The sequence below is a fragment of the Tachypleus tridentatus genome, chromosome 6 (assembly GCF_004210375.1).
Source record: "Tachypleus tridentatus isolate NWPU-2018 chromosome 6, ASM421037v1, whole genome shotgun sequence".
Classification (NCBI taxonomy): Eukaryota; Metazoa; Arthropoda; class Merostomata; order Xiphosura; family Limulidae; genus Tachypleus; species Tachypleus tridentatus.
The window spans coordinates 84,844,914-84,857,603 of NC_134830.1; the positions used below are offsets into that span (position 1 = coordinate 84,844,914).

General features: G+C 32.2%; 1 protein-coding gene across 2 annotated transcripts in view; it reads right to left on the reverse strand.

Moving 5' to 3' along the window:
* Positions 1 to 12,690, reverse strand: part of LOC143252943 (rap guanine nucleotide exchange factor 4-like) — a 124,610-nt gene that overhangs the window by 47,767 nt on the left and 64,153 nt on the right. For both annotated transcript variants that reach the window (XM_076505843.1, XM_076505844.1), the window contains exons 9-12: positions 10,629 to 10,812; positions 8,369 to 8,514; positions 6,906 to 6,982; positions 6,436 to 6,503 (exon numbers count right to left, since the gene is read on the reverse strand). In XM_076505843.1, the coding sequence (XP_076361958.1) occupies positions 6,436 to 6,503; positions 6,906 to 6,982; positions 8,369 to 8,514; positions 10,629 to 10,812 (475 nt within the window). The remainder of the gene's footprint in view (positions 1 to 6,435; positions 6,504 to 6,905; positions 6,983 to 8,368; positions 8,515 to 10,628; positions 10,813 to 12,690) is intronic.

The following is a 12,690-nucleotide window of genomic DNA, read 5'->3' on the forward strand; positions in this document are numbered from 1 at the left end:
ATTAAGAGATATTATCAACCATATCATATTTTATACTGCTTTCTCTCATAGTGCCTTTCTTGCGTTTTAAAATATATAAGGTTTAGCATCGCCTATACCATTAATGTTCATTTAGTCTTCCAATATATTAAGTTATATACATGTATATAATACCAACACTTCTTTATACAAGAGGCCTGGCATGGCCTAGCGCGTAAGGCGTGCGACTCGTAATCCGAGGGTCGCGGGTTCGTGCCCGCGTCGCGCTAAACATGCTCGCCCTCCCAACCGTGGGGGTGTATAATGTTACGGTCAATCCCACTATTCGTTGGTAAAAGAATAGCCCAAGAGTTGGCGGTGGGTGGTGATGACTAGCTGCCTTCCCTCTAGTCTTACACTGCTAAATTAGGGACGGCTAGCACAGATAGCCCTCGAGTTGCTTTGTGCGAAATTCCAAAACAAACAAACAATCTTTATACAATACATACTTCTAAGATATGATGAAGCTTAGCGCTGTTTTCAGTTCTAGGTTATTGTTTCTCCAGTGTAAGAAATAACACATCACACTAACATACATTAGGTGATTAGGTTTAGCATCACCTATTATTACTTCTCTCACTCTACTTTACAAAACTGATGGAGTATACCACCATCAAAACTTCTTTATATCAGTATGGCTTACAATATATATATAATATGAGGTAGAACATTGTTAACATTTCTTTAAATCAATGCATCCTAAAATATATAGTCACTTAGTATGGGCTTCACCCACTCTTCTTGAGAAAGTATCCTAATTTTGTGTGCCAAAGACTCCATTAAACATTGGAATTTGTCTTGTTCGTTAAGAAAAAGTATTGTATGCAACTGTTTTTAACTGTTGGACAAAAATCAGAGAGGTGAAGATGACGTTAAAGATTCGTACAGAGACAGTTAATTATGTTGTGATTCGCTAACTGTAGTAGCCAAGAAACGAAGCTAAAGTCAATGTCCTTCTTAATCGGTTTGTGATCCGATAATATTAACCAACAAAGATGGTGAAATTAATTTCATGCTTAATCATTTCTGAAATCCGGTAACTGTACAGGCAAAGAAAAATATCTCATGTGAAAGTCCTGCTTATTTAGATTGTGATCAGGTAACTAACTGTACGTGCCTTAATAGATAATAAAAGTAAATTTTACGCTTAATTGGCTTGTACAGACAAAGAAAAATGTTATTCGTAAAAATCTTGAGATCTGGTAGTTGACCAGGCTAAGAAATAAGAATGATGAATATATATCTTGTACGAAAACAATTTAACATTTTGGGTTACTTTGTACACTGAGATATTGCATTCGTACAGAATAAGAAAGAGAGCTGAAGTCACTTGCATATTTAATCAGCTTGAAATCACTTCCTATAAAGATAGTTGAAATCAATACCATGTTCAATCACTTTGAGGCAAGACAAGCGTACTGGCCAAAGCAAATAGTTGAAATCGATGCGATACCTAATCAGCTTGAGAATCAGTAATTGCATTGGTCAAAAAGGATAGCTAAATTTTATAATATTATCCTTAAATTTAATTTGATTTGGTAAACGAATTTTTTATATTGGAAGAGTTCTTGTCATTTAAACATATCATTGCTGTGTGGAAATAACCAACAGCATCATTTTATAGTATCGTATTGTAAAGAATCAAAGACACAATTCTGCTACGTCAACTTTCCTCACACTATGTACCATCTCTATCAGCTTGTACTATTAAACAACATTAGAAAATTCAAATAATTCTTGTGGTTTCTTGCAAATAATTATTCTACTGTTTAGTACTTAAAAGAATGAAACAGAACACGTTAAATTAGGACCACACTCGTGCAATCTTTCATTATCTATTTATATTTGTGATAAGCAGTTTTGAGATTGTGGGCGTTTGCCATACAGTAGTTTTTGTAATGTCCTTTTCAAGATGTACTTTGAGGTAATCAAAATATAATCAGTGTTGATGGAATCAATTCATCAATTCCCATTTTTTTCAATTATTCTGCTTTAAAAGCTGTTATTCCCATAGTTTGTCATGACCACGCCTTTTTAATTGAAGGTATATTATTTTTTAGTTGTCAGCTTCTTAAACTTTGTTTCAAAAGAAGTATTAGAAAAAAATTACAACATGCATCTATAAGGAAAAGTTGTATTTGTTGTGTTTTGGAAATATGCCATACGTCAGGCTTAGCTGCTAAAATGCACAGTACTTAGATCTTTCACAGTTCATATATAATTAGAAATTGAGCTTATGAAAATAACAGTATAAAAGTCAAAATACACAGTAAGATATGTGAAGTAAAACTACAGTAGTTAAATATAAATAATAACTAAAAATACCTTGAGAAGCTGAGAGATCATTCAAAACAAAATTATATAATTACGATACTAAATAAATAACATTATAGAAAGAGTTAAAAATTAGTGAAAACGGACACTGTTTCCATAAAGAATTTCAGGGAAGTTGCCAGTTATCAATATAAAGTTAGAAAAGGGAATTTTAATGGAAACTGTAATTGAAAGAGAATAGTTCACTTATTCCTTGTAGTGTGAGATAATTTAATGTAATTGTAATCATGTGTTCTACGTTTTCTTGTTTACGTTTGTTATGGAAGAGAGCTATGAAACAAGCACGCTCATGTTGTCACTTCCATTATAGTCTGGCGAGCTGAAGTGTTTTAGGACTGGACAGATATGCAACCTAACCTACATATTTTTTCTTCAATATTCAGCTAGTTGTGGGTAGTACAATCAAATGTAATAAATAATACGCTCTTATTTACCATTATATTTGGAATATAAATGAAGTACCAGAGAGAGAGTCGTAAAATATGTGATATACTTAAATGTGAAGCAAATGATCGGGTTCTGTTAGCAGATGAAGTCACTTCAGTCTGCAATTTAAAATATACTACTGTTTTTTAAATTCATGTCGCAGTTGAAAAATATTAAGGGCGAGTTAGTAAATGTTTCCTATTAGTAAAGTGACGTTGAACTATTTTGCTAATGTCTTTTCAATTGAGATAAACTGCTTGGATCAAGTCTAGTTTTACCGTTGATGTTATCCGAATAGCTAGCATTGTGAGAGAATAGACGTTTCAAATGAAGGATTTGTCCTCGCGTTTAATTTCAAAGTGATAGAACAAACTAAAGTTCAAACAAAAATGACTGACAGTAGGTTTGTAACGTATGCTATTTGTAAGTATAGGTATGGAAGAATCAGTAGTAATTTTTAAATAGTTAGCATTCTGAATAGAAATGTGAAAAGTACATTTAAATAACGGGTGATAATTTTCAGCATATTAGTTAAAGGTTTGAGTTAGATTTTGTCCAGACTCAGAATGTCTACGATATACCTGGCAAAAGATGCAGACAGTTGTGAGTGACAATATTGTAAGTTTATTCTACTATATATATACATACACATGTGACAAATGGTTTTCATAGGATGGTCGTACTTTTATTCCTATGGCAACTCTTTGTGACTGTTCATATGCTTCTCTGTATTATGTAGGTTAAATTAAATTTGGTTGAGAATGTAGATTTTTCTTTCTTTGAGAAAATGTTTAAGTGCGATCAACTCGTTGCTGTGTGGTATAACGGTGTGTAGACACTGGAAGTCCGTAGTTGTGTGGTATAACGGTGTGTAGACAGACACTGGAAGTCCGTAGTTGTGTGGTATAACGGTGTGTAGACACTGGAAGTCCGTAGTTGTGTGGTATAACGGTGTGTAGACAGACACTGGAAGTTCGTAGTTGTGTGGTATAACGGTATAGAAATTGGACGTCCATAGTTGTGCGGTTTAACAGTGTCGAGCCTGGTTCCGTAGATTTTGTGGTACAAAGGTATGTAGATAGATACTGGGCGTCCGTAGTTGTGTGATATAATGATATGTAGACACTGGAGGTCCGTAGTTGTGTAGTATAACAAAGTGTCGAGACTGGATGTTCATAGTTGCGTGGTACAACGGTATGTAGAGACTGGACGTTCATAGTTGTAAAGATTAGATGTCCATAGTGAAAATGTAATCAATGATTGTAGTGGAGTCAAAGTGTTTTAAAAGAATAAAGAGATGGGTAGTTTCTTTAACATATGTAGAGGGGGCAGGGGAGTACTAGTGGTTAAAAAATACTCCTATGGTAATTGGAGATTAATTCCATGTGGTACTTACAAACAGAGAGTAAAAGTTTCTTTACTTTGTTTATTTTTAGTAGGTAAACCTCACAAAGAACATGTCCCCGAAACGTAAGAAATAAAAGAAGTTAAAGTATGTTTTAACATTTTCTAATATTTCTTTCAGTACTTTTCAGATCTTCTGCAACATGTTCTACAAACTTTGATTTGAACAATAATTAAGAGGAGCAGCTTTGATAGCAATTCTACTATTGAACAGATAACAACTAAAACATCCCTTTGAAAGTTGGAGAGATCATTGCTAAAGTTATGAATGTGTGACACGTGTGTGAGAAGGAAGAGACTATCAGAAAATGTATTATCATCTTCAGTTCTCTGTCTCATCAGTTCTTACAAAATATATTTTAATGTAATAGCAATAACGAACAAGACAAAACAAGGTAAACTCTGCACGTTTATTTTTCATTTTTCCATAATGTAGGTTATAATTAAATAGTTATATTAGTATTCTAAGCCCACTATTCCATTCCCCTTGGGAACGAGGTCAAAACGTTTCATCATTGACATATTCAGTTCGTTACTGTAAGAAACATAGTAGGAAAGTTTGTTTTGGCTATTGTTAAGTACAAAGCTTCATAATGAGCTCTGTGTTCTGATCACTAATGGTATCGAAACCCATTTGTTTAACTTCATAAGCCTGCGGCACACAGCTGAACCAATTAATCAAAGAAGATTCAGTTAGAGTACATTGTGAAGTACTGCTTTAGAAAGTTTTGCTTTCGTTATTTCAAAAAAATTAAATATATTACACTCTATATACTTAGAGTTAAAAAATAAAGGATGTGAAATACTATCATTTAATTTGAAATCACAAATAATAAAGAATAGAAGTAACTTACTCTGCTTAATCAGGCCAAATTTTCCATTTTTACCATTTTGTAATTGTGATGATATTATCTTATGAATAGTTCCATCAGTCGTAAATATTTTATATAAGTGATGACACTGTAGCAAGTGGGTTTTGGTGTCTATACAATCTTATAATAGTTTTATCAACCTGAATGTTAAACCCTCATGACACGGTGTCAAGTGTGTTTTAATAACAATTATATCTTATGATGTTTCTACCAGTCGCAAAATTTCGTTCCAACAATGACAAATATTAGTAGATCTGAGATCTGTGCATTTTGCACAGATTTTTTTCACACTGTTTTTCACACCTAATAATTATATTTTTAAAACTTTAATGATTTTATAGTTAAAACCAGAATGATACTGTTAAATAAACTTACCTTGATTTGTCTTCTTGGAACGAATCGACGGAGTTGAAAAAAATGAAATAGTTAACGCTTGTCGCTTTTATTGCGAGCGTATCTTAACTTATCAGAGCTGATGCGAAGATATTGGACTAAAGCAATTTTTAGTAGCGATATAGCAGCTCATAGAACGCCTCTGAATTTGTTTTTAAAAACCTTTAGCTCATAGCTTCGTCATTTCTGGACCGATTTGAAATGCAATTTTAGACCCAGGAAGTCAAACCCTTTCGACTGATGTATTTGACAATGTTAAAGGTTTCATATATTAACTTACACTAATCCTTCTTAAAATAATTTCAATTTGAGGGTAAGCTAATAAAGATAAAGATCCTGGTGGGTGATGGAATTGAATTAGGTATATGCTCGCCTCACGCTTAGTATTGGTGACACTAACAAATATAGCTAATAAAAAGAAAAAAAAATGTATTATAGAATAATTTAGTCTAATTCTGCCTAAAAGAATTTCAAGTGGTGCAACTTTTGAGGATTCCTTGTTGTTTAGAATAGTTGGACTATTGAAATATTTTTAAAATTATGCATATTCATTTGAGAAAGCTTTAATTTAAAAAAAATATTCGAATTTAAGTGTCAGGGTAAATCACATTAAATTTTACAATAATTGGTTATTGTAAAAACATTTAAATTCATAATTCCATTCACTTGGATAGCATTAAATGAGAGGCTTAGCGTGTTCTAGTGCTTATCATAGCGGACTTTGAAACTGGAAATCCATGGTTCGTGTTCCGTTGCCTCAGAAACGCGCTCGTCCTTGAGTCCATTTTAATAGCATTCGGCGAATTTCCCTGTTTAATTAAAGTATCCTAAGAATTGGTGATGTGTGCTGTTAACTAGCTGTCTTCCTCTCTATTGGCTCACATTTAGGGATAACTAACGCCTATAACTCTTGTCTAGCTTTGCAAGAACTTATGAATAAGAATTAAAAACATTTTCAAACCTCTTGCAATAGTAAGATACATTTTACCTCGGAGCATCATTTACCAATGCAAGTTTTCCAAAATCATCTCCTTCTTGTAACGTGCAAACTTCACCCTAAAATATTAATATATATATATCAATGAAGAAACCAAATAATGAGACTGTTAGTATAATACAGTATAATTAATAACAGTGTTTATACATTCTATGAACTGAAATGTTAAATCAAAAGTTACTATCTTCTGTTTTATATTAATAAATTTTTGTGGACTAATACGTATTATTAACCAGCCTTGAAATCGTTTGTGAATCTCTCGCTTTGGAAATGAAATACAAAATTGGGAGACAGCAAGACAATTATATAAGGGAAATATGTATTTAGATAATTAAATAAATATTTCAGTTAAAAGCGTTTTGAAATTATTACAACAGGATAAAAATTTTGTTGAAACAACGAGTATATTACAAGTAATATTTGTTATTAGTTTGTATAATGTATTACAAAGTTTGGTTTACCTTTCCGTAAATTACAACGTTCACAGAACCTTTTAAGATGATATACCAGGACTTCCCTTCATCTCCTTGATGGAACACTGAGCACAAAAAGTACAAGGTTTAGGTTAATTACATACACAAGTATGGACAAACATATAAGTATGTACATAATTTCTAATAATACATTGATCATACATTTATCTTCATAAACATCTATGTAAATCATGTATATATACATATACACACAAACGTTTTATATAAATACAGTCTCATTTACAGCGATAATTTTATGCAATACAACAGAATTCTATAAAATATTATATAGAAGTATACTGAAAACAGGAAAAATAATTTTTACCTTAAATTTATAATGGAATTGTTATCAAAATACAATAATTTTACATATGGTTCGGAAAGTACGAATTTACGCCATTGTTTACTTCATGACATGTGTATTGGGGGTGAAGGCAATATTGAAAAGAAAGACATACTACTTTAAAGAATGCTAACAATATGAAATTAAATGTGGAATCCACCAACTCTCCTCATGACTTTCTTTATGTCATCCTGTATCACTATGTCAATTTCTGCGATTTGTTATGCCTTACGAAATTAGATAGGGGTCCATCCCCTCATGACCTTCCACATGTCATCCGATGTCGCTGTGTCAAGTTTGGTGCTGACCGATCAAAAAATGTGGAAACGTATAAGAAACAGATACATACACGTATTGTTGTTTATTTACGTAGAAGATAGGACGTACAACTCCTACCACTCTCACGACCTTTCTCGTGTCCTCTTATGTCAATGAGCCAAGTTTGGTATTGACTGATCAATATATGTGGATAAGTATAAGCTAAAAAACACACATATATTCATGTTTATTTATAAAAGAGATGAGGATCCAACCCCTTCATGACATTCCTCGTGTTATCCTATATCACTTTGTAAAGATTGGGGCCGATTGATCAAGAAATGTGGAAAGATATAAGGAACAAGTATGAAATGATAGATATGCGATCGTGTATTTTTCACTCGGACACATACTTTTCTTTATATAGGAGATCAGTCGTATTGGTAAATTTATTTATTAAGAATGTGTTTCTATACAAAAAATAAAAACAAGAGACTTTGGTATAATAATATAATCTCCTAACTTTATCAACTACTGTGTTGAGCACAGAAATGTTAAGACTTACAGTACAATAAAATTGGAATTTTTTAAATATTAAAAACAACACTTTTGGTTTAATTTTTCTCTTCTTAAGAAAATAAATATCAAACAAATAATATTTTAACAGATACAGGTAAATTCTTGTTTAATATGTTCTGATATTCTTAACAAACAGCATTAACCAAACATTACACCTACCAATGTTCTTTCAATTCATATAATATTTTTATTGCAAAAAAAAACCTTGGTTTTGAAATACTGAATCACAGTAAAAACCAGAAGTTATTTATGTGAATAAAAATAAACTCACATACGGTGCCGGCCCTTGTGTGCGGCTCAAAATACACGACACTTGCAAGTTCTCTTTTAACGCTGTTGGAGAGATGAGAGAGTGCTTTGATATGGAGCAGTTCGTCATAGATTAATTCTAGGTCTTCAACTGTCCTTTCAGAAGGGCTATAAAACATGTGAAATATACTTCTTCACATATTGTTTTATAAGGTTATTGCTAATATTGGTTGCTCAGAAGTTTATATCACAATGGATAACTGTTCGGAAAGTATAAATTTAGGCCATACACTAATGCATTTATCTAATATTAACTTCTGATCAAAACAACTTACCTAAATACCTAAATAAGTCATAATTGAACATATACATCTAAAAATTCGCATAACTAATTAATTATATTATTGAAACATTTGTTTTAATATCAAATTCCATTGTTTATAATGATACAAATACATTTCATAATCCAACAATATCTCACGAGACTCGTCCACCCTCGAAAGTTTAGTTTTTCTCAATTCTATATACTAACAAAGTGTAATAATTATTATGATGAAGGAACAAACATTACATTAAATTCGAAATAATATAAAATAATGCAGACATATGAAATATGCTAACCAGTAGTGTGTGTATACTTTGTGGTAAATGTTTCAGTTGTTTAGGCCGATGTCCAAGTAACAATTATTAAAGCATGATAAACGCGTTCACTTAATTTTACATTTATTGTTAATTCCGAAAAAAAATGTGTGTAGTATTATATTTTATCAATAATTTGATATTTAAACCAGAACTTGTGTATGTGTTTTTTTATAGCAAAGCCACATCGGGCTATCAGCGGAGCCCAGCGAGGAGAATTGAATGCCTGGTTTTAGCGTTGTAAATCCGTAGACATACCGATGTACTAACGAGGGGCATTAAGCCATAACTTATTCATTCATAATTCACAATAAGTTCGGTAAAAAACCTTTACATTGTTTACTTATAATATAATACAAATCAATCCAACCTTGAATTCTAAAGAATCGAGGAATGGGATAGAGAACGCAATTCCTATTTTAAAACTTCTAATAATATTAGTTTATTAACTAATAAGATTATTTTTTTGTAAAATGAATTTTAAACTGTAAACACTTTCGAAATCATTATAATTTTTTGTCACTAATATTCATTTAATTAAAATTAATTTTTGACACATTATATTAAAATATTTATTTTATTAATAACAAAATATCTTGTTTTGTTTGGAATTTCGCGCAAAGCTACACCAGGGCTATCTGCGCTAGCCGTCCCTAATTTAGCAGTGTAACACTAGAGGGAAGGCACCTAGTCATCATCGCCAACTCTTGGGCTACTCTTTTTACCAACGAATAGTGGGATTGATCGTAACATTATAGCGCCCCCACTACTGACAGGGCGTGCATGTTTGGTGCGACGGGGATTCAAACCCGCAAACCTCGGATTACGAGTTGAGTGCCTTAACCACCTGACCAAACAAAATACCTCAGTCTAGATGTCAAAAACTTTAATTCCTAGTTTTTCAATAAAGGCCAGCAAAAACTACTTTTATTGATTCTTTTTAATACATCTGAGTTTGAATAATCCCAAAAGTATTTCGTAATTAATTATTTATCTCAATACGGGTCAAAATAATAATTGATTCTCAATAAAAAATTACCCAACTACATACTAAAATATTGTTCTTAAAAAAATTACATTAACATGAATTGAACAAAGTACATTCCCTCCAAACACAATCACATTACCACGAGTCAACAAGAAAGTTTCCCACAGTAAAAAGTAATCAGAGTACAACTATTTAACTCTAGCTTTTCTATAAGTACAGATTTACGACAGTGCGAGTCATCTAGAATATACTCTCCGATAAAGACATCAAACATTTAGTCAATCATACATTTTTTTGCACCTACCTTTAGTAATCACATTTGAAACCAAATAGTTTTTACACTATACTGAATAACCATCATGAACACTTATGACGTGTCCTTGTTTTCAAATAACAGTTCGAGTGACCAGTAAAAGACTACAATAGCATTTAAAGGATTGATGAAAATAACAATAAAAAATTATAATATGTATTGTATTAGTGACCCTAAAAGAACTAATGAAATTTTCAACCAATTAAAGCATTTTCAAGGGATAAACGTTGCCATTTCTATAAGTTATTATCAATATAAATTTGCAAAAAAATAATACTTTTCATGTGTTTTTGCATCATAGCGTTTTACGTGTAAGTGCAGTTTGTTGTGAAGGTAACTCACAGTATTCTAAGAGTCATTCTCAAAATGGCATCAGGAGCTTGCTGAAGAAGAAGATTGAGTGTTTCTTGCAGTTCTGATTCGGCCTGATGGAGATCGTTAGTTGACGGTGCACAACCTACACCTTCCTGGTCTTCACGGAAACGATAGAATAAGTACTTGTCCTTGAATTGATGTTCATGAGTGACTGTTAGTAAAGAGAAATACACATAAAAAACACATTAGAATATCTAATTTTTGAGGATCTCAAAACTAGAAGCCCCCAATAGCACATTGGTATGTCTGTGAACTTATTATACTGTTGAAAAACGAGTTTCGATACCCGTGGTAGGCAAAGCACAGATAGCATTAAACTTAATAACCAACAACTACAAAATTAAAATGAATAAATGTATAACTGCAACAAACGATTTCCATCTTTTCTGGGTGAATCAGAAGAAGCTCGTTTAATGTAATTTTAAAAACTATGTTTATTCAGTATTTGTTTCATGCTACTACATAAGAATAATTGGCACTTCTTACTTTATTCTACACCCTCGCAAAGGAATGAAAAAATCAAAACATAAAAAGTTGTGTCTCACATAGAATACCTGATGAAGAAAAAGTTACGATTAATATCTCAACTTTTAAGACTCTGTAAATTTATCAAAGTTTCGTTGATATATCGGTGTTAGTTTCGTTTCAGCTCAGCTTTCTTTATGTAAAGCAACGATCACAAGATATTAGTGTAAACTGTGATACCTCATTAGATATATAATTTGATTACTATAAGTATCGATATTAATTTTATTTCAGCTATAGAATGAGAGGTTTTTAACAATTTTTAAAGAAACAAATGTGTTTTCTTAGTCTAGCAGCAAGAAAGTTTCTACTTAATGTGACCTTCAGAACCCATTATTTAAAATGTGACTTAAATTTTACTTCAAAAACTAGTAATTAATCAGATTGCTGGACTAGGACTATGATATGATGGTTTATAACTCGCGTCCTCTAAAGGCAAAAACTTAATCTACACTCTGAAGATATACATGGAAACGTTTTAAGAAAGACAGTCAAATCCTACTACTCAATTAGAAATGAATAGCTTAATAGTTAACTTCTCTATGATCTATTAGTTCAAAACTAAAAGCGATTATGCATAAAGAACCCTTCTGTAGCCTGTTTGCCTCAACAAAACATAAGAGTGATCGTAGATAACACTGCACAACAAAGGTTTTGCTTCTTGAACACTGTTGGGTGTTTGTTATAGATTTTTGGCTGCTGATCACGAAAATCACATCCAAATCTGCCCATCACGTACCGTTTTATCGAAATCTTCAGTTTGACCAGGACATTGCTACAATGGAAAAACGATATCAGGGCAACTGGAATCCGTCAATGCTTTCTGACTACTGTTAGACACTGCAACGTGATGCACCGGACATTGAATACAAACGAAAATCAGGAGCAAAACATTTTTAATTATGTTGAACTTAATAGCGTATTAAAAACATAAACGCAATTAAATACGTTATTGCTGGTAAACAGTTAACTGTCTATTTCTCAGAGTTCCTACGTGAAGAAGCAAAACCAAAACTATATTTGTGCATACCCACCAGGCACCTGTCACAATCAGCAAAAACTTTTCAGGAAGCAAAACTTTTAAAAAAAATCGTTGTGCGGTGTAACTAGAAAAACACTCGGTTGGGGAAATGTCTCCCACGTAGCGTTTATTATAGTCAGCTTTAAAAAAATATGTCCGTACGACCTTTGTTATTAATGAAAACGAGCCATTTTTGGTTGAATAATGAAGAATAATATATCAACCAAGTTTCATCGAAATCAGACAATTTTTGACTGAATTAAAGAGGAAAAATTGTGTGAAAAATTGATCTCCATGCTATCAGACAGGGATACTTTTTTTAAAATATTCGTTGCTTTGCTCCTCCAGAAATTAATCTCTTCTAAAGTGAGTCACGGTCAAAATGTGTACGAACTTTTGTTCAAATCCATACTGCTTTTTTTTTTAGAAATCTTACTGAAAAAGTACAACATATGCACGCAAGAGTGAAAACGTAACTGCCAC